This window comes from Lissotriton vulgaris, chromosome 1_2 (genome assembly GCF_964263255.1).
Source record: "Lissotriton vulgaris chromosome 1_2, aLisVul1.2, whole genome shotgun sequence".
Taxonomy (NCBI): Eukaryota; Metazoa; Chordata; class Amphibia; order Caudata; family Salamandridae; genus Lissotriton; species Lissotriton vulgaris.
This window is the reverse complement of record NC_141686.1, coordinates 326872550-326896189: the sequence shown is the minus strand read 5'-3', so window position 1 is coordinate 326896189 and position 23640 is coordinate 326872550. Positions and strand designations below refer to the sequence as shown.

Here is a 23640-nt window from a genome sequence, read left to right as displayed (position 1 = left end):
ACAGTTGATGGACAGAGTGCTGAACAATGTCATATATTCACCCCAGTACAGAGATCTGGGCCTAAATCCATCGTTTTTCTGCACTCCACACCACCCCAGTTCAGACATGGCCATATGCAAATCAGCCTTGACCCTGTGCCTCATGGGAACAGTCCAGCCCGAACTGCCAAGCCATGTCATTCCTGGACCGGAATCAAGCATCCTAGGACCGGTTTCTGGCTATCAGCAGTCTTCAGCCAGGATAGCTTGACTCCAGTGGTGTGGAGAGCATGGGACTCACGTCTGAGCATACCCATCCCACTCAGGGTTACAAATGCAAAAACAACAGTTGATGGACATAGTGCAGAACAATGTCATACATTCACCCCAGTACAGAGATCTGGGCCTAAATCCATCGTTTTTTTGCACTCCACACCACCCCAGTTCAGACATGGCCATATGCAAATCAGCCTTGACCCTGTGCCTCATGGGAACAGTCCAGCCCGAACTGCCAAGCCATGTCTTTCCTGGAACAGAATCAAGCATCCTAGGACCGGTTTCTGGCTATCAGCAGTCTTCAGCCAGGATAGCTTGACTACAGTGGTGTGGAGAGCATGGCACTCACGTCTGAGCATATCCATCCCACTCGGGGTGACAAATGCAAAAACAACAGTTGATGGACAGAGTGCAGGTCAATGTCAAACATTCCCATCCAGTACAGAGATCTGGGCCTAAATCCATAATTTTTTTGCACTCCACACCACCCCAGTACAGACATGGCCATATGCAAATCAGCCTTGACCCTTTGGTTTTCATCTGCAGCCCGGAGCCATAATCCCCTTTTCTTGAGGGATTCTCCGGCGTGGGGATCCCCCTTTTGTTGATTTTCGGCATGGATGCTGACCCCGTTTATGTGCCGTAGTTTTTGGGTCATTGGCAGGTGCCCACCCTGCATAGTGTGCCTAGCAGGAGCCTGCCCCACGTATTTACACGTCTGTGGACCCGAGCGGGTGACCACCCCGCCAGGGCCCATGTGCCAGCGTCTATGCCCTAGTGGGTGCCCACCCCGCCAGGGACCGTGTTTCTAAACGGGAGCCTATCCCGTATTGCCAGAAAAAGAAATCACCGCCGGCCTGTGACACCCCCGTGATGTCATTCCCCGCGCTGCGCTGGGATTGGTGGAGGCCGGGAGCAAAGCAGGAAGCAGACAGGAGCCTACCCCGCGCTCCAGCGCCACAGAACAGAGGCTGGCATCTCTCCCCCGGGGCTCCCAAGAGCAAGGGAGAGCCCCGGAGTGCCGCAGAGGAGGGTGGAGAGAGAGGCCCGAGGAGCAGGAACTCTCGTGCAGCAGCCACCAGCAAGTCCCCGGTGAAGGAGAGCCCCAAAGCAGAGGACCGGCGAGAAGAGCACCGGCACCGAGAGGAAGCAGCCAGTGAGTGCCGACTGGCCAGGGGGAAGCTCCGAAGGGGACTCGTGGTGCCTGAGAGAGGGCCAGTTGTATTCAGAGCCCGTTGAGCAGGGCTCCGGGGTCCATTGTTGTAAGAGGGGGCATCGGGGCATATTGCCGGTGCCTGCTCCCCTCCTGCGGCTGGTATCGTCATTTTGGGCACCATTGTTCTTTAACTGCCCCGCGGGGCCCGGGTATATTCTTTGAGTGGCCCTGCCTTCCAGAGGGTCGGTTCAAACGTGGGGCATTTCACATTCAGAGCCCCGTGGCTCCAACGCACAGCAGCTTTTTAGTCGAGCCCACGAGAGGTTCCTGGGGGCATTGTTGTTGCGAGCACCGAGATGCTCCTGGAGGCATTGTTGTTTAGAGCCCATGAGGATTGTGAGGGCCCAGTTGTTTTATTCCTAGAGCCTGCCAGGCTCCCACGTTGTTCTTGGGAACTGTTGGTTCTTTGGAAGCCCAGAGGAGGCTCAGAAGGCACGCTGGTGCCCTACACAGTTCCACTGCTGCCCAGCATTTAGTGGGCAGCTGCTACGTTTAGGCCCTGAGAACTGTTGCACATTCTTCTTTGGCTGCCTGCGCAGCCAGCCAAGACATTTTGGACATTGGGCCTGTAAGCTCCTGAGAGGCCAGGTTGGCCTGGGGACAGTTCTGCGTACTGTTTTGTGCAAATGTGATACTTGCCTAATGTGATTTATGCGGTCCTTTTTGCCTATACCTCTTAATGTATTGTTATGCTTAGGAGGTTGTTTTTCCTAGGATGGTTATGCTAGCGAGTTCATGGTTCCCTGCGTGATATATGCCTAAGGTGGTTAGGGTTGCGTAGTGTGTACTTACCTTTTACCAGTGGTTACAGGTTGTTTGCTACATGTGCTTTTTGGTGCTACACTTATTCTATGTTCTAAGTGTTATTCCTACAAAGTGCTATTTCTACCAAGTGCTAGTTTCAAAAGTGCTTATTCCTGACAGTGGTCCATGTGGCCCTGTCCTGTGTATATAATCCCCTGTAAATTCTGCCCGTGCCAGTTGGCACAGTGTAAATTGTGTTTTTATTATCTAATGTGTTTGGTATAATACAAAGGCTATTTTCATATATAACCTTGTGTGGAGTTTCCTTTGTGGTGGGCCTTGGGAGTAATTGCTGTGTGCGCATGCAAACGCTTTACACATCGCCTCATGGATAAGCCTGACTGCTCGTGCCAAGCTACCAAGGGGGTGAGCAGGGGTTATCCTTGGCAGGTGACTTCCTTGCCCTGACTAGAGTGGTGGTTTCTGCCTGGCTTTGGTGCAAGCCTTAGCCAACAGAAATCCCCATTTCTAACAGGGGGTCCATGGACATTTCAAGGATTTTGGGGGCCCTGTCCAAATGTATTTTGGGGGCCCAGGTTCAAAGCCGCTCTTTCATTCCCTTTTTGGTCAAGTGACTGATAGTTCAGAGGCACACTTGTCTAAATTCTAAATATGTTTACATCTAATATTCAGGGTTGTGACATGTGTTTTCAATATTGTAATATAGCAGCAAAAAATCTGTGTGGGACTTTCCCATTTCTAATATGTGAGGTCCTGTTTTGACCGAAAAGAAACTTTTTTATGGATGCTGCATGAAATATAAACACACCATCTCTTTTCAAAATGTGTATAATAGACGCACATCAGCCACACTAAAAATATATTGAAGGAAAATAATATTTCTATTTTAAATTATTCAAGGTCAACTAGGCAAGACGCTGCAGAACAGAGACAGCTCTATCAGGGGGCCCCCTGAAAGGCAGGGGCCCTGGGCCGGAGCCTACTTTGCCAATGCCCTAAAACATCTCTGAGGGGATCTGACATGTAAAAAAATTAACAAGTTTAACAAAGAGTACAGAAGGGAAATTAATGGAATGTAAGGCTTACTGGCTATATCAATAGAATTATAGAGTGCAGGCTGGATAAAATGTTAATAGCTAATACGATACAATGTAGCAGTTAAAGGCTATGCAGACAGTTTAATAGTGGTTGTGGTGACAGAGAAAATGCAAAGAAAACAGGCAGCTGGAGGCAAAGCAACATGCAGCAGAGGGGGAGCTGACACGTGGACCTGCTCAATGGGGTCATGCTGCGGCCTCCATTAAGTATGTTCTAAGAGGAGGGAGGGCCGCTCAGAGGTGGGAAGCAGGAGGCAAAGAAGCAGCAAAAAAACAGCGGGAAATCGAGCAGCGGTGGGTGGCGTGACAGAAGAGTATTAAAAGTAGCAGATTTAACAAAATACAAAACAAACAGGAGCAACGGCAAAGAGGGGCTGATAATACAAAAAATAACAAGTTTAACAAAGATTAATGAAAGTATAGAGTGCAGGCTGGATACAATGTTAATGGCTACTAGGATACAAAGGCAATGCAAGCAATCGATTAAGGGTAGCGGTAACGCAGTGAAAATGCAAACAAAACTGGCCCTTGGAGGCGAAGTGACATGCAGCAGAGGGGGAGCTGGTACGAGGGCCCAAATGGGCAGGGGAGCTGGCTCTAGTCATGTTCTGGTTGCAGACGGGTGCAGACGGGCTTGCCATTGGTGTGCCAGCACGTCCGTGCCAAGGAGTTCATTTTATGTTTGAAGAAGTTCCAGTAACCGCACCCCAACTCTAACAACTAGAGCATGTACTGCTGTAGTTGACTGCCATGTACTGATACAGTTAATGCAGGTGCATTAACCTCTTTAGCTGAAAATGGCGGCTCTGCAAGCAACCTTTTTACATTTATATTTTTCTTCTGTATTCGATTTTGTTTTCTGGCAGTGGTACATATTTTTACTTTAATTTAGAAGTATTTAATTACCTAAATATTTTATAATTAAATAACAAACATGTATTATTCTATATATTTATATAAAAGTTTCTTTCAAAGGGTGATGCGATACCAGCCAAAGGTAATGCTGGACTTGCTACAAAAGTGTAAGTTACAAAAAGGGTTTGTTATTACAAAATTGAAGTTTGTGAATATGACAAAGTAGGTAATCTACTCAAAAGTGTAAACTTACTCAAAAGTATAAGTTACCTTTGCAAATCAGGCCTGCATTGTAAGAGGGACTCTCTGCCCCGATAAAGTGAGGTGTTGTAGCAAAAGAAGTGGTTTATGGCGAACATGCACGGCAACAAGACATCTTTACTCTCAATATATTAATAGGGCTAATGTCACGAGAATATCAACTTATACATACGCAAATATTGGCATATATATTTTTATCTGCTTCGCTGTCGTTGTGTGAAGTGAGGACATTGCATCTCGTCCCCTCTTTGCTGATGACATTTTTCGAGAATTGTAGCCAATTTGCTGGACTAGAATGATGTCCCAGTCTCTTTCACTCTTCCTGTCTATTTCTGTCTCTCATTCTGTCACTGGTTCTCCTCCACTCTCTTTTTCTCTCTTTCTGCAGTTTCTTCTACTCTCGTCTTAATTTATTTCTCTCATTAACCTTTTCTCTATTCTTAACCTCCCACGTTCTGCCTATGGACAATACAGCCAGGATTAGAACTGATCTACAAAAATATTTATGAATAATGGAATTTATAATAGAATAATACTAAAAAAGTAATATTTCACATACTTTATTTTTCCTTCACTTTTTTCACTCTTGCTCTCACTCTCTTCCACTTCCCCCTTTATCTCTCCATTTCTTGATATACATGTATCTCTCTTTCTCTTGCTTCCTCTATTTCACCCCTTTCTTTCTCTCTATCTGCATTTCACTCATTTTCTCTTCTCGCTCCCTGTCAGACCTTTCTCTGGCTCTGTGTCATTCATGCTCGCCTAGTCTTTCTCTCAGCTCTTTGTCTCTTTCTCTGTCTCTCTCTCTCTCTCTCTCTCTCTCTCTCTCTCTCTCTCTCTCTCTCTGTCTCTCTCTCTCTCTATTCAGCTTCCCCCTCTGGCTTTCTTACTTTCACTTTTCATTTACTGCCTTACCTTTTCTCTTTATCTCTCTCTGCCTGTTGCCCTCTTTGTTCTGAATCCTCTTATTTCATCTCTCTTTCTCTCAGCCTTCTCTTTCTTTCTCTCACCTTCTCTCTCTCTCTATCTTTCCCTCTTATAATCAGCCCTCTCCTTCTTCCCCTGCAGCAGTGACCCAGTGTGACCAACATAACAAACAAGGAGGACCTGTTGGACAGGACTACACTTGTGTAAGACACAAGCCTGGAACAGAAGATTCTTCTTCCTGGATGGGTTTATCACCCTACCTGAGACAGACACTATGTTTCCGTGCAGGTAAGTGCAATTTATTTTAAATTATAACGCTTGTTTGTTGATTTAAAAAATATAGTACCAGAAATTAAACTTTAAGCACCTTCACAGGAGTGTTGTTAGTTGTTAAAAAGTTCTTTTCTTGCAAGGTCTCCTGCCTTTTATATTTCAAAATACCCATTGAAATGAGAGAAATGTCAAGAACAAAGATCTCAGAGAAATGTGAGCTGGATGGCAAAATAAAAATTTAATCAAGAAATGATATTATTCCAACTGATTGGAAAACAGACAACATGACTAACAGAAACCATGAATATCTAACGGTGGAAAACTGTGAACCACTGACTCACAGATATCCAATGTAGGTCCAAGAGAGTTGGCTCCATACCCTACGATAACTACTTGAGAAACATTTACATACACTCAAACCATTATACCATAGGAACTACATGAGATAACTTTACATATACTCAAACCATTATATCATTGGTACTGCATGTGATACCTTTACATACACTCAAACCATCATACCATAGGATAACTACTTGAGATACCTCTACATTCACTCAAACTATAATATCATTGGATAAATATATGAAATGCATTTACATTAGGGGTGGGCAAAATATTCTGTTCCACCCGCGGAATTGGCAGAATTTTGTCCAGTCCAGGTTAGTCTCAAACCATTATACCATAGAATAACTACTTGAGATACCTTTCAATACACTCAAACCATTATACCATAGAATAACTACTTGAGATAACTTTACATACACTCAAACCATTGTACCATAGGATAACTGCATGAGATGACTTTATATACACTCATACGATTATACCATGGGATAACTACATGAGTCCAGGTTAGGCTCAAACCATTATACCATAGAATAACTACTTGAGATACACTTACATACACTCAAACCATTATATATTAGAATACCTACTTGAGATACATTTATATACACTCAACCCAATATACCATAGGATAACCTCATGAGCTAACTTTACATACACTCAAACCATTATACTATAGGAAATACATGAGATAACTTTACATACACTCAAACTATTATACCATAGAATAACTACACGAGAGGCCTTTACATACACTCAAACCATTCTACCATAGGTTAACTACATGAGATAACTTTACATACACTCAAACCATTGTACCATATGAACTACATGAGATACCTTTACATGCACTCCAACCATTATACCGTAGAATTACTACCTGAGATACCTTTACATACACTCAAACCATTATACGATAGGAACTACATTAGATACCTTTACATACACTAAAACCATTATACTATAGGATAACTACATGGGATAACTTTACATAAATTCAAACCATTATACCATATGAACTACATTAGATATTTTTACATACACTCAAACCATAATACCATAGAATAACTACCAGAGATAACTTTACATACATTCAAACCATTATACCATAGGAACTACATGAGATACCTTTATATACACTCAAACCATTATACCATAGAATAACTACTTGAGATACCTTTACACACACTCAAACCATTATACCATAGAATAACTACTTGAGATAACTTTACATACACTCAAACCATTATACCATATGAACTACATGAGATACCTTTACATGCACTCAAACAATGATACCGTAGAATTACTACCTGAGATACCTTTACATACACTCAAACCATTATACCATAGGAACTACATTAGATACCTTTACATACACTCAAACCATTATACCATAGGAACTACATTAGATACCTTTACATACTCTAAAACCATTATACCATAGGATAACTACATGGGATAACTTTACATACATTCAAACCATTATACCATATGAACTACATTAGATATTTTTACATACACTCAAACCAATATACCATAGGATAACTACATGAGATAACTTTAAATACACTCAAACCATTATGCCATAGGAACTACATGAGATACCTTTACATGGACTCAAACCATTTTAACGTAGAATTACTAACTGAGATGTCTTTACATACACTCAAACCATTATACCATAGGAACTACATCATATACCTTTATATACACTCAAACCATTATACCACAGGATAACTACATGGGATAACTTTACATACATTCAAACCATTATACAATATGAAATACATGAGATACTTTTACATACACTCAAACCATAATACCATAGAATAACTACATGAGATAACTTTACATACACTCACACCATTATACCATAGAATAGCTTTTTGTGATACCTTTCCATTCACTCAAACCATTATACCATAGAATAACTACTTGAGATACATTTATATACACTCAAACCATTATACCATAGGCTAACTACATGAGATAACTTTACATACACTCAAACCATTATACCATAGAATAACTACATGAGATACCTTTACATACACTCAAACCATTCTACCATAGGATAACTACATGAGATAACTTTACATACGCTCAAACCATTATACCATAGAATAACTACCTGAGAAACCTTTCCATACACTCAAACCATTATATCATAGGATAACTACATGAGATAATTTTACCTATACTCAAACCATTATATCATGGAATAACTACTTGAGACACATTTACATACACTCAAACCATTATACCATAGAATAGCTACTTGAGATACCTTTGCATACACTCAAACCATTATACCAATGGATAACTACATGAGATACCTTTACATACACTTAAACCATCATACCATAGGATAACTACTTGAGATACCTCTACATTCACTCAAACTAATATATCTTTGGATAACTATATGAAATGCATTTACATTAGGGGTGGGCAAAATATTATGTTCCACCGGTGGAATTGGCAGAATTTTGTCCAGTCCAGGTTAGTCTTTAACGCAGAGTTCTGTCCAAATTCCAGCAATCACCACATGGCAGACTTTTTCTCCTTCGAGGCTCCATAATATGTGAGCGACTGAGATTTGCCGTCCCCTAGTGCAATTTTCTAACGTGGGTGATTGCTGGTGTTTGCGAGCCGTGGTAAATTAAATTACAGGGTGAACTGCATATTTTCTCCCTATTGGCAGATTTTGGGGAAATGTTGTGGAGTTTTCTTTAACTCTTTGAGTTCCGCCCACTCCTAATTTGCAAACACCGAAACAAAGATTCAAGCTATTGGGTTTTACATATTTGCAATAAACATTTTTACAGCCCACGCATTTCCAATTGAAGGAACAGGTCTATAAATTGATAAGTGGTACATGTGTGGGAGTTTGTGGTGCCACGTCGCACGCTGATTGATGGGAGTTGAAATGCCTGGTATGCTGCTAATCCACCTATATGGTCTGGGACTGCCGACCACCCTCTCCCTGTCTTGTGCACCACCATCATCAACCCTTAAAGCAATTAGATATGCGAGGAGTTTTCTTTGGAAGGCAGGGGTAGTCACGACCCCCTCGGCCGTATTTATTAAAACATGTAAACAAATTAAAAATTATTGAAATAAACAATATTTACACAATCATTATGATGCAAAATTCTGACATTAGATTTACAAGCAATGTAGACAGGTATCATAGGGCTAACCTTAACAAATGTCTAATACAGCATGTTTCCTAACCGAATCTAACATCCTACGTTTGAATTTTGCATACATAGCATTTTTGGGCCTACGGCAAGGTCGCAAACCGGTGTCAGATCCTTATTACCCAGCCATGCCCTCACGTAGGACTGCGCATGCGCACAGGGCCCGTTTACCGGGAGAGTACTTCCCCCCCTCCCGGTTACCCCGTACGCTCCATGAACTCCATTAAACAAAAGGGGAGCCCTTTCACTCTGCGTCATTTAATGACATCATAGTGTATGTGTGGGGTGGCTAACCAGCCCAAAGAAAGCGTGACTCCCTCCCCCGCAACCATCCAACCAAGCATATATCCCGCCCCTGGAGTTCTAGGAGAGACCATTGGCCCCTTTCCCTGGGGGACCCCATTCAAGAATGGTGACGCCCCCTAAGGACCTTAAATTGACTGCTCACCGATCATGACCTTACCACCACAGGCCAGCATAGTTGACCGACTATCTGCCCCCCCAAACCTCCTACTCTGAAATGCCATGTCTACCTAGAAAACCTCCCAGCCATGCCAAAATATTCTTTATCAGTAATTCATTACCTGCCCTAGTCAGGTGGACCCCATCCTGTTCTGCAATTGAGATGAACGAAATAATATCTCTATCTTGTTGTTGATCCTCTTTACCGAGTGATTCAACGCCCTGTCAGAGTCACCCCCCTCCATTGCAGCCTAGGAATCATCTGAGACCACACTATGGTGCAGCCTGGGCATAATTCTTCTAGCCATCCCGCTACAGCGATTATCTCTTCCATCAGGACCCTCCATCCCAGCTTTACCAACTCGTTGCCACCCACGTGCAAGATAACCACTGAGGGCGGTGGGGTGTGTCTGCCGAGCAATTCTGTAAAGAACCCCCTAAACTGGCTGAGGCAAAGCCCCCCCACCATGAAAGGAAACCTTGAAACTTCCCTGTTCCACCCTCTGTTTAAAGTTGCCTGAAAAGAAAACAGGTTTAGCGCGCTTAACGTACGAGTGATCAACCACCCATACTACTTGTGTCTCCTTCCTGTGTTCTTGAGTCCACTGTAATGAGGATGCTTGCTGTTGATGACCCGGCGATAGTTTCCGTCCTGCGTGACAGGCCCAAGAAACTGAAATACAAACAAACAACACGACAGGTGTCAGCGTAACTTACTTGTTACCTCACAACATGTGCAGCCTCACATAACGTTTATAACAGTTGGAAGACCATCTCCCAATCTTCTTTACACTGTTGGCATGCAAACCTCTCGCTGTTTCGTCAGTGGCCGCTCCTATTCTGAATGAATGTGTCCCAAAATCCTTAGGATTGATAATATCCATTGCCAACATTCTTTGGAACTGAAACCTGATCAATGGGGAATCGTCTGCATGCATTAACAATGCTCCCTCTGCTGCGCCTACTCGTCGCTCGATAAAGGACTCTACATGGAACACTGGGCAGCAAGGACTAGTCCAAGCCCGGTGAAGTACCAAACTATCCCCTCGGGCCTCCTGATCTGTTTTTGATTTAAGTATTGTAATCAACAGCGTATCGTCCACTATCTTTCTGTGTTCGAGCCGGAGACCCCCTAGCATGTCCAGCTTGCTGCTAGCCACCAATTCGCTTACCCGTAATGCCCCATAAAAGTCAATGAAAAGGCGCCTCTGAATATTAGTACCTCCCCTGAGGAGCTACAAATGTCAGACAAGGCATCCAATAATGCTGCAAGCCGCTCTAATCCTATTGGTTGTCTGGAATCAGTGGTAGTTGCTTACAGGCGCCGCCAACCCCTCAGTGCCTTCCGCACTATGAAACTGTTGTGGGATCTTTGGCCCCTTTTAGCTGTGCAAAGAAAGAAACAGCCGCCTTGTGCCTGCTAGCTGTCACTGCTGAGCGCCCTTCTTTATGTAATGTGTCCATGTACTGGGTAAAATTCCCCTCCTGATCCCACTTCTCTGCCCAGTCCTGACCCAAAAAGGAGCAATGAGACATAAGCGCCCCTTCGTAAGCCGTCCTGGTCCTGGGGGCTGGGCTAGCTGCCACATGTTTCTATAGCTGGGGGCACCAATTTGTTGTTGGGAAGTGTGCTGGTGTTGCCTCTGCAGATGGTAGATGCTCCCTGAATACTTGCATCTTAAAGCGAGAGAGTGCGTCAGCTGCGTTATTCAGAACCCCTGGAACATGTTTGGCCCTAAACTGTACATGCAACTTCATGCATATCAGCACAATCTCCTTCAGGACGCAGAGTATAAACTTACACCGCGCCACCTGCTGATTGATACATTCAACTACGGTCATGTCATCAGACCAGAAGATCACAGATTGATTACACAAAAGTTCAGGCCAAACTGTTAAGGCAACCCATATTGGAAATAGCTCCAAAAAAACGATGTTCGCTGTCAAGCCGCTTTCTTCCCACCAAGCCGGCCACTGTTGTGCAACCCACTTGTTTCAAAGTATGGCGCAAAACCCCACACTGCCCGCAGCGTCAGTCCATAGACCTAACTCAGCCGACGGAGTGGGGGGACCACACCATACTACTCTGCCGTTGAGATCCACCAGAAATGCCATCCATATACCTATGTCCTGGCGAACCTCGGCCGACAATCTAGTGCAATGGTGTTCATGGCCTGCGAGAATGAGCGGGGAAAAAGGGCGTGCCATGGGTATTACTCTTAGTGCAAATTTCAGCTGACCCACAGTCTGTTGTAGCTGCTGCAGCGTCACTTTCTCTTTTACTAAACATTGTTGTAGAAATCTGAATTTCCTGATGTTTTCTTTGGGTAACCTGAAACAACCTTCCACTGAGTCCAATTCTATGCCTAAAAATTCCAAGGATGTTGCTGGCACTACTGTTTTTCCAGGTGCTAACGGGACCCCAAAAGCCTGCATGAGCATGCAAAATTCCTGCAATGCCCACGCACACTCCTGCGAGCCCGCTGAGCCGAGAAAAAGAAAGTCATCCAAGTAGTGCATAACATGATGGTGTCCTGTTGTTTGCCAAAAAAACCCATTTCCGAAAGGAACTGAATGTCTCAAAGTATGCAGATGAAACAGAGCAACCCATGGGCATACACATATCCATATAGAATTTGCCCTAAAAAGAAAAACCTAACAGATGCTGATCTTGGGGAAGCACTGGCAGCAGCTGAAAAGCAGATTCAATGTCTGATTTAGCCATCAGGGCCCCAGGCCCAAGAATCCTCAACATATCCACTGCCTAGTCAAAGGACGCATACTTAATGCTACAAATATCTTCGTCGATAGGCGCTGAGTGGTTGTGGATGAGTCTGTACTCGCCCTTTTCTTTCTTTGGGACCACCCCGAGGGGTGAGCAAACAAAATTAGGTACAGGAATGTCAGTGAAGGGACCCGCTATCCTACCCAGGCGCAGCTCTTTCTCAATTTTTGTTGCCACTACTAGTGGGTTGTGCCTAACTGACAGTTGATTCCGACACTCTGACGTCCCGGTATATCCCACCGCTGGGATCCTGAAGCCATGTGAGAAACCTTCCTGCAGCATCCTCGCAGAGGCATGGTCTGGGTACCTGTTTTGCCAAGGAATCATAGCCAGAACATCAATGGGTGAATGAGCAACCTGCTGGCCTCCCCCCCAGTCCTGTTTACTTCTTCCCCTGTTTCCGGAGGCGTTACCTTTTGAGCGGCATGTTGTTTCTGGGTGGAAGGGTGGCCACATATGTAACATGCATGCTTGAACTTACAAGTGCCCGCTGCCCTGGTGCATGTACGTTTGTTGAAATCCCAACACACCACTTTTCGCTCCCCACTGCCTCTGGCCTTACCAGCCACGTCACCCCCATGTGCTGGCCGAAAGGGCTGCTGGGGTTTGGAGGGATATCCATTTTTCCAGCTTGGGCCCGCACTCGGTGTTTGCCCGCCTGTAAACTGGCCATACCATGAGATAGAACAGACCCTATCTCAGGATAATGATTGGTCAAACTCTTTTGCTTTCCTGAAGGTCATGTCATACTCCTTCCACCCATCCCCTCCATACTTGTCACTGAAAGTTGTAATTCTACTCTGGTAACATGCCATTTCTGCCTGCAAATTCGGGGAACGCTCGGCCGTGATAGCCATAAACACAGAAAAGGCTCTAATCCAATTAATCAGTGTCTCCTCTACCCTGAATTTTGCAAGTTGAGCCCGCCATTCGCTAGGAAACATCCAGTCCTACTGTTTCTTAGCATTCTCCATCTCCCTGTTATCAACTAGCAATGAAAACATATTCTCATATTTGCCCGCCCAAATCAACTCCTTCACTCCTTGTGTAACATGCTGGGCCAGGTTTTCCCTCCTGGAGGGTATTGCACCTTCCCTTAATACTGGAAATGCCACCTCCTTACCACTTTCAGCGACACGCGTTGGTTCAACACTCTTGTCTTTTCCAGCGTCGCTGCCCGAACATGTTGCTTGAGGAGAAATCGGTGCGTTTGGCACCCCCCCGCCACCCCTGGCCATCATGATCTTTGCTACCATTTTTTGTGCCTCTGCGGAGGGATCTTCCCCAGCCTCCTTGGCACCCACGAGGAAGGTAACATCCCCCCAATCCCCAGCCAGGGGAGTACTGCCACTATCTGTGCTGCCAGCTCAGAGGGCACCTGACAAACCCCCGGAGGTGCCATAACTGGGGTGGGTGATCCCAGGTCGCGTACCGTGGTAGGTGCGGGTTCACCACTGGTACCATTGGAATTACTGCTGGGACCACCAAGGGCGCTATGTTTGGAGCTGGCGGTGGTGTGGCCGGAGCTGGTGTCACTGGTAAACTTATCGGGTCAGTGGAGTAGGTATGGGTGCTACCGGTGGTGTGGGCACTCCATCAGGGACCATCCCAGGTGACCCCCCTACTACTCGTGGCTTGGGGACCCGACCATTACCCCTCTCGGCTCTGCCCCGCCTAGGCAAAGCATCCAATTCCCCCCTGGGCTGCGAGGGCACTATAACTCGCTTGGGTCTCACTGATGGCCCTGCCTGATCATCAAACCTCTGTCTGAGCTCCGCCACATTCTTCCCCTACTGGTCCACTTTCCCCAGTCTCCTGTCCATAGCTGACATCTTGCGCATCATGCCCTGCAGCATAAGCTCCATGCGGGAACGCTTAGCGCCAAGACCACTAAACATTCGCTTTTTCTATGCGACAGGTAAACCACCCAACTTATATGCCACACCTATGAGCACGATGTGCTCTTGTACCTGTACAAAGTTGGAGGCACACAGGCTGGCCGTAAGCACCACGCAACTGTGACCGTGACACACCAGCTAGCTGGGTGTTTGGGCGAGCGCACTCAAGCCTGACAGAAGCAGTGAAATGAAGGCCTGCCTGTGTCCTCGGATAGCGTTGTCCACCTCGCGACTCTCCGTCAGCTCAGTCCGCAGTGTCTCCCACTGATGTCCTACGATGAAAAGATGATTAGAATATAGTACTGCCACATATAAAAGAACTCTCTAATCTTGCAACTGTATCCACACCCCTTTTTCAAGAGAATCAGTGCCACAATGTCAGCCTGAAAACACATGCAAGACTTGTGCTTGTTACCAGGTTCCCTTGGACAGTTCCATCCAGCACCCTCCCTTTCCTTAGAAACAGTGCCACTGACTACCAGCTTAATCCCACATCATCTGGCACTCAGGCTGTTCCTATTAACCCCTCCTGTGCTCATGACGAGCTCAGCTCGTCATGAGCCACGGCGCTCCGGTGCTCATGACGAGCTCAGCTCGTCATGACCGTTGAAACGCTTGCACGCTGGGCTGATTCCCCTGCTATAATATTGAATACGTTTCCATTTAACACTGTCTGCAATAAGTGACAGCAACTAGGGTTTGCATTTAATGGTGTAAAATACCACTCAAAAACTCTGATGATACCAAAATGATCCCTTTATCCTCCTATGGTTCTCCTATCCATGTACTAACCATGCACGACCCAGCTTCGCTTTCCAACAACCCAGCTCTGCCTGTCCCGTTCATGGCCCACGCTCCTTCTTCGAAGCGGACCCTCTCTCCTGAAACCGGTGACTCCAAGATAACCTCGTTGTTGGCGAATGAAAATTGCCCGCACAGTGTGCCACTCGTGTCAGGTCGTGTGTCCCCCTCTTACCGATTAATTATGAACTCGAGCTTCGAGAGGTAAACTTAACCGCCGGCCTAAATCGTCCAACTCCGCTCGTGCAAGTCTGAAAAATTGGGCTGCCGGCTCCCTCTCCCCTCACTGTTCGCTCTGTTTCCAGCATGCGAGGAGCACGGTAAAGGACTGTTGCTGCTGTGCGATCCTGTAATGCAAAACACAAAAATTATTCAGCCCCTTGGTAGGGCACGGAGCGGGTCTGCAGAGCGTGGGGGCACGAGGGCACCTCCAGCGCTTTCCCGGCCTTTTAACACTACTGGGGGCATGGGGGCAGACCAGTTCCCACTGGTCTGCCCTCCCCGGGCTCCTCCCCTTTGACCCGGAAGCAATCCGATTGCTTCTGGGTCAAACACGGGAGCCGGCACCAATCGGTGGTGGGGCACGCCCGCCGCGTCATCAAGACGCAGGAAAGGGGCACGCCCCACCACCGAGGATGCAGGGGAAGGGGAGGCCTGTGCCCTGCCATACATGCAAGGGGGCCAAGCGGCCCTCCCTTTCCTTTCTCAAGCCTTCACTTTGTGTCTTTTGCTTCACTTTGGTTTCAGCATGATGTATTTGAGCTTGCAGCTCCATCTAGTGGCTTCTTCACTATGCAGGTCTCTACTAATTTTCAACTGAAATATTAATTCCGGCAGTTAATGGCAATGTTTACAGGTGTCTAGCAATACTCCGCTGACTCGCGGAACTCCGTGGAATTTGGTGGAGTATTTCTAAAACTCAGCGTAATTCCATGAAGTGATACTCTGCGAACTCTGCCCCCACTTACTCCACAACGATGTTCAGCAATTATTTTAAAGTGCACCTTCCACTGGATTGTGTGGTGCTTTTTCATATGGGTCATACTGCCTTGAGTACCATATTGTGTACCAGGCTTACCTTGATGAACACTTGTGCTGCAAATGCTGCATGCTGCAATGGTATCCCCCTCTTTGCTAACCATAAATAAGTCCCAAACTGGGGGGAGTACTTTTTTACCGGGCCACTGCCTGAAGAAGAATTGGAGATAGGCGGGGATGACTTCGATTGCCTCTTTGTTTCATGTGAGGTAGGGGGTGGTGCATGTCTCAGCTGGGCATTTGCAAATATGGGACTTAGTGGCGGTGCTACCTGTGTCATATCCCTCGGATCAGGTTGAATAGCAATGTCAGACTCCTCTCTGCCACCTTCCAGCATGACTACCTTGTCATCATCATGCTCCCCATCATCCCCTTTCATAAGTCAAAGTCTTTCGGGAGCTTTTTTTTTTTCCTTACCTCGCCTGTTACCTCCAGGACTCTGCCAGGGTCAACTCCATGTCCCTATCATCATCATCATCAGAAGTGGTGCTTGGAAAAGTTGGTGCAGTGTACACTTCCTTTTAATTGCTGGAGATCTTGGAGCCAATGATTCTAAAGGGGGAGGTTTATCCTCTTGTTCGGAAGGAAGCTCAACCTCCTCTTCTGCTCCAAAATCAAGCAAATGGTCTATTGCTGTTTGTGGCTGCTGTCCAGTTTGCTGTGTTTCCTGAAACAATTGTGTACTCCTTTGTGAAAGTGAAAAATCCAATTCAACGCCACTTCTCTTCGGCATCAACATGATTGAATTGGCGGCCTCACTGACAGACATGGTCCTGGGCTTAGGTTGGAGGTGGTGCGGTTGATGCAGTATTGCTCCTCTCAGCTTGCTTGCCGGAAGCCGATGCGACAGGCACAACTTTGCCGTAATAGGTTCTGGTTGGGTCGCCAGTGGTGGAAGTCTACTTCTTCTCCCCACTTGTCACTTTCTTGGCAGCACCTTTCTTTTGGGCCATCTGGAAACTGTCAGTTGGCAGTGGCACTTAGCTTCACAACAAGCTGAAGAGATGACCGTGTTGCGTAGTCAGTCACGCGTCAGGTCATGAACAGGCCTTCTGTCTGGAAGTACTGTAGGTGATGTCTCTTCTCTCGTGCACATAAAAGCAAAAAGGCAAGAAGAACATCAGTGAAACGTGGCATTGTTGCAGTTCAAGTAGTAATACAAACAAACAATATAATTTAGTGTGGTTACTTAAGGTATTTTAAATATCTAACAATACAGTCTCTCTATCCATTCATAAAACCACACCAACATAAACTTTCATGGTGTACAGTACACTCAGGAAGGATCAGAAAAAGCGACAACAACCACATACAGATGTAACTGTTTGCTTTATGTGCATCACATTGGGATGTGGCACTCAGGGAGGTGCAGGGGATAATGGAATAATCCGTAGACACTGAATGCTGTTGTGCAGTGCACCTATAGCAGACATGGGGTTGATGCCAAATTTTAGAAAACAATTAAATAAAAAAATTAAAAGTCTGGTTTAAAATTTTGTTTTTTTATAAATTACAGTAAAAAATGTAACACAATGTTTTGATTAAAGCAATAAAACAAAAAAAGACAATTAGAAAACATATAATTAAAAAAATCAAAATAGAAAATTATAAATAAGAGCACCAATGAAGAGTACCAGGCCTACTGGCTGTAAGGCCCATTGACAGACTAGGCCACATAGTGAATTAAATCAATATTGCATTTTTTTAAAAACATTTAGAAAATGTAGTGAACTGTGCAACATTTTTCCTTAATAAAAGAAGAAAAATTGATTGCCAAAAGATTACAAGGCCTCTACTGCAACTGCAGCCACCCACCTCAGTCAAAACAAAACGTACCCTTATACACTGGTTTTTCAACTTACTTGTGAAATCTGAAATACAAAGTCCTTAAATCCAATGGTATATATATGCAGCAGACAAGGATAATGATCATTCCAGCTTCAAATCCCAATTGAAAGTGACCAGGAGAGGGGCAAAGCACTGGAAGGACTCTCGGGCACTTCCTTCTTGTTTGAAAAAAAAAAGTTATGAAAAGTTAAGAAAAGGATTTTTCCATTAAAAAAAACTCCAAATGCCAGTTAAAGAAGAAAATCTACTCCAAAAGCCTCTCAGCTGCATCTCCAATAGAAAAGCTGCTCAACTGCTCCATTTGCATTCGCGATCAGCACAAGATTGGCATCGTCGCAGCCAGAAGCCCTGCGAGTGAGCGCAAATTCTTGGATAAGCTCGCTAGTGGTGGAAGAAGTCTTGTGTTCACTGGCAGGCGGCCGAATACTCTTATTTGTGGCACATACAGTGGAGTGGCAAAACAAATGCCAAGGGCTCGAACGGGTCGCGGAGTGCCCGATTTCTGCCAACTCCGTGAGCAGAGTGAAGTTTACTGACCAGGCCTACTTCATACTCCTCCTACTAGGTGACCTTTAGCCGATAGACCTCTTCCCAGGCTCTGAGGGTAATGTGGTAATCCTCTTTCTTGGTTTGCCTGCTCAGCTTCAGCCCTCAGTGTTTACACGTGCTTCTCAGCTCTGCCATGCTAAGACTCTGCACATTATCCAAGTCCATATCCATGTTCCACAAGACTCAAGGTGGAAACATTGATTACAAGAATTAATTTAGAAAAAATAATAAATGACCTAATAAAAAGAAAAGCCAATCTTTGCTGTCAATTTAGAAAGCATTTTATAATTTCAACATAAATCACTGTGGTACTGCAAAACACAAGTCCAGGATCCCACCGCTAAATATCAATGTAAGAACGTGGATTATTATTTTGATTGGACAGTATCTCACCTTCAGGAATAATAACACTAACTTGGCCGAGTGAACCCTAAATTCACTAAATTAACCTGTGCTCAACCCCCTAGTAGCTACTGTACAGTGCAGACAGACTTTACTTAGTCAATTTCTGAATTATTTAAGCAGAACCAAAATAGTAATAAAGTTAAAACACCAATTAATAGAAATCCCAAACTAAATCAGAATAATGGGATAATTTTATGATCAAAATGACACACAAATGACAAAAATCCAATAAGAGGAACTGGAGCTATGGAAATTTCATATTGTAAGTAAAAATAGCACCAAAAAGCACAAAGCTTCAATGATAGTCTATGGAAGCGGTAGACCGGGACCTAGGCATGATTCCAGACTGACAGCAATGGAGCGTGTGTCAAATACACTGTGTGAGTTTGTCCCAGTCAAAGATTTTAACTTCAGACCTATTCGTTTTTAGGAATCTCAAAAAACTGCAACAGAGCAATCCTGACGCTGTATCCAATGAAGGTGCATCAAAATTTGGACCCCTGTGAAACCTGGCCTATTTTGGCGTCTTTCTGACATATTTCCTTTAGGATTTTGTGCACTTCTTTTCTGCTGACCAGTGATAAATTGCATGAGCTCTGTGTCTAAAATGAAATGGGATTTGTTTTCTCCATGATTGGTATATTTGATTTCCTGATTAATCCTTAGTATAGAGTACTTCATGAGTCCAGGACCTGTAAATAAAATGCTACTAATTGGCCTGCAGCACTGATAGTGGCACCCACATGAGTACCCCTTCAACCATGTATCATGCTTGCCACTGCCTGTGTGTGCAGTTTTAAACTGCCATTTCAGCCTGACAAGATAACCGACTTGCCAGGCTTAAACCCTCTTTTTTATTACACAGAGGTCACCCCTAGAGTAGGCCCTGGACAGCTCATGAGCAGGGCACAGTGTACTTAAAAGGTAGGACATACACTTTTTAAGTTGAACATGTTCTTCTAGTGAAATACTCCTAAATCCGTTTGTTCACTACTACAAGGGTAATCATTCCTGTAGCTTAACATGGGGGCTGCCATGTAACATTTTAAAAGTGCAACTTTCAGTTGGGAAAAGATGGGAAAAGTGAGATTTTTGTCTCAAAATTCACTATCTAAAAACACATATTTTAGTGAAGTTGGTTTTTAAATTACATTTTCACTTTTAGAAAGTTTGCATTTTCTTACTTTAACCCTTCTGGGCCTTCTGCCTGTCTCTGGAATACATGTCTGGGTTGGGGGATAGGTGGACTTTGTGCATTCACTCTAAACAGTCACACATAAACGGAGCTGAGGTGTGGCTCTCACATCTTGATGACCCATTACCCGGTTGATGAGTCTTCTTAGCTAGAGTGACAGGAAGGAGCTGTCAAAGACCTCACCCGCATCTTGCTACCAGCACCAGAGCTCATTTGCTGTGAGTCCTGCTCTGCCAAGTGGTGCTAAATCCAGTCCTGGGCACATGGTAGTGAGTGTTTGAAGCTGCAACCCAAGAAACCAATGCATTAACACCATTGCATGAATTTAAACCCATGCATTTCTCTGCGATATAGACGCATCGCTCCTGCCTGCATCAAAGGACACTGCTCACTGACAGTTCAAAGGAAGGATCATGACTTACAACACAGTCACGATTTATATGATGCAGTGTCTTCACATCACTGCTGCTGCACAAGTCTTGGACAACGCATCACCAGTGTCTGTGACCCACCATCTCCGGACTCCGACGCATTCCTGGTATTGAGCATCTTTGTGCCAATGCATCACTTGTGTGCTGCTCGCATCGCCTTCAGCCCAGTGGTTCGACATCGACGCATCGGCCTGACGCACATTGCTTCTTGTCATCGACGCATCTATGATGTGGCCCAACTTTGGAAATGACCCGTCACCTTCGCCAGGGACGCATCCCCTTCTTTCCTCAACGCGGAGCCCCCTGAGATTTGACGCAACAAAGGTACTGTTAGTGGGTCTGCGTGAATCCAGGATCCGGCCCTCGCTCCATCGTGGTCTAACTGAACTTCGAATTTGCCCTGGTCAAGCGCCACCAGATATCCCCAATTGGAGCAATTGATTTCTAAGCACTGCATTTATGTTTAATGTTTCAAAATTCATAACTTGACTTGTGTGTGTTGGATTTGTTTTCATTTTGATCTTGTTTTACTCAGATAAATATTGGCTATTTTTCTAAACTGGTGTGGAGACCTTTTTATGGTGATTTCACTGTATTTTTGTGTGTGCACAAATACTTTACTAATTCCCTCTTTAGTTTAGCATGACTGCTCTGTGCTAAGCTAACATAGGGTGAGCACAAATAAACGTTTTGGGCAGGATTCACGAAGGTAAACTGAGACGAATGTCTAACTTTATGACTTTCGGTATTCACAAAGGGCATTTACAGGTACAGGTAGAAAAGTTTGACTTTTGTCCCAGTTAAACTTAAGTTTTGGTCTTAAGTCTAACTGAGAACAAAACGAAGACAAAAGTCTAACTTTACTATTCGTAAATGCCCTTTGTGAATACCAAAAGTCGTAAAGTTAGACTTTCATCTCAGTTTACCTTTGTGAATCAGTCCCTACACTTACTCTGACTAGGATTTTGGTTCCTGCTTGGACAGTTTGTATACCCCTCTGTCAACCTGAAACCCAATTTCTAACATTGGTGATCAACGGTGAAGATTAGGACTTGCATTTGTGCACTTTTTGAGCTTTTGCAATAGGCATATTTCTATCTGTAGAGACAACAGCTACAGGAGTTGAGTTTGAGGAGGAGAAGTTCGAAACCTACACTGTGACCCATCTCAAAGATTTCTGCAGGGATTTGAGGTGTTCTTTTTAAGACTTCACTAAAAAAGGAGAGCTGCAAAGGGCAATGAGGGATGCAGCTGTGCACCCCAAGGAGGGAGATGATGTGGATGATGAGGAGCAAAGTCTGCATCTGTATTTGCTGGAGACTCCAGGACAACCTCTGGAAAGAGAGCCCCCTCCAGAGCAGGCAACAGTGTTTCCTCTAAAGGCCTGACCCCAGAGGAGCTGGAGAACAAGCGAGAAGAAAGTAAGCTGAACTAGGAACTTGCAAAACTCAAATTGGATGTGGAGAAAAGGAACCTTATAGCAACATAAAAATACATTGCTCAAACATTCACCCCCAGTCACAGATCTGGGTAAAATCCATTGTTTATTTGCTCAACCTACCACCCCAGATTGGATCCAACCATATGCAAATTAGCCTGGACCCTTCTCCCCATGGGAACAGTCAGGCTTGAACTGCCAGGCCAGGTCCTCACTGGACTGGAAAACAAGCATCCTAGCATCGGTTTTGGTGCATCACCCCTTTATCAGCCAGGTGAGCTTAAATCCAGTGGCATAGTTAGCACAGGACCCACATCTGAGCATACCTTTCCCACTAAGGGCGACTTATAGCAACACAAAAAGATGATGGGCAGAATGCTGAACATTGTCAAACATTAACCCCCAGTCACAGATCTGGGTTAAATCCATATTTTGTTTTCTCAACATGCCACCTCAGAAACCTAAACTGGCCATGGAGGAAAAGAAAATGATTTTAACTCATAAGCTGAGCTTGAGAGAGCTGGATTTGAAAGCCAAGAGGGCTGATTCTGACGCAAATGGGGGCAGCATATCCTCAGTGTCCTCTGAGAAGAGAGTACACATACCCAAGGGTCTGGTGCATGATTATGGAGTGGGAGATCACATAGATTTGTAGTTTGAAGCCTGTGGGATTCCTTTTCAGATGAACCAGATCCATGAGAGGGATAGGGAGACAGGTTTGTGGAAGGATATCACAAGTGAAGGGAGGGATACCTTGCCGGCCATAGAAGGGCGTAAAGGAATAAGGTATCCTGTCATGAAGGAGGCTCTTACGAGGAAATATGTTTTGACCCCAGAGAAGTACAGGAAGAAGTTTAGGGACAGTGTGAAACTTTCTCCACAGACCTGGGTGGATTTTGTTGATTCTTTGTGCAAGACACTGGATGTTTGATTAAAGGGCAGTGAGGTGACAGATTATCAGGGGCTTTACAATTGTTTGCACAATGTTTAGTCTTTGTTTTACAGACCGGTGCCAGCACTTAATTGACAGTAATCCTTTTGATCCCAGGGATCTGACTAGTGAGGCGGACTGCTGGATCAGCACAAAGGTCCACAAGAAGGTTTGGGGGAAGATCCAGCCACGGGTGGGCAGGGTCACCATCAGATGAAGTAGGGGGGACAAAAACAAAAGTAAGGTATTCCATAAAGGGTGCTAAACAGGTTCCCTGGGTCAGGGTTCCCAACCCCCTACAGACAAGAAGAAATTGTCCCCTACTAGTAAACTTGCTTGATAGAGAAGTGTTTTGAATGTAATCAGGAAGGGCACGTCAAGGAATATCCCAAGAGTCCTAAGCAGACACAGCCTCCCACAGGTGGGCAGTCACTGGGATGGCTAGTGTAGCGCTTGGGGAGAGGTGTGTTCCAGCTAATGGTGGAGAAAAAGCTGAGGTTACCCTAGTGTTCCTGGGTGACAGTGAAATGGTCCCTAGAACCCTTATGCATGACAATACAAGGAAGTATAGGCAGTGGGGCACCATTAATGGTAAAAGGGTGGGGCTCTAATAAGTACAGGAGCCAGCATGATGACTTTCCGGTGTCATCTGGTGT

At 44.9% G+C, this 23640-nt stretch overlaps 1 protein-coding gene across 1 annotated transcript in view; it reads left to right on the top strand.

Annotated features, from left to right (window-relative positions):
- LOC147736644 (collagen alpha-1(XII) chain-like) overlaps nucleotides 1-23640 on the top strand; it is a 177295-nt gene that overhangs the window by 87816 nt on the left and 65839 nt on the right. The window contains exon 4 of the mRNA XM_086953796.1: nucleotides 5518-5664. Within this exon, the coding sequence (XP_086809922.1) occupies nucleotides 5518-5664 (147 nt within the window). The remainder of the gene's footprint in view (nucleotides 1-5517; nucleotides 5665-23640) is intronic.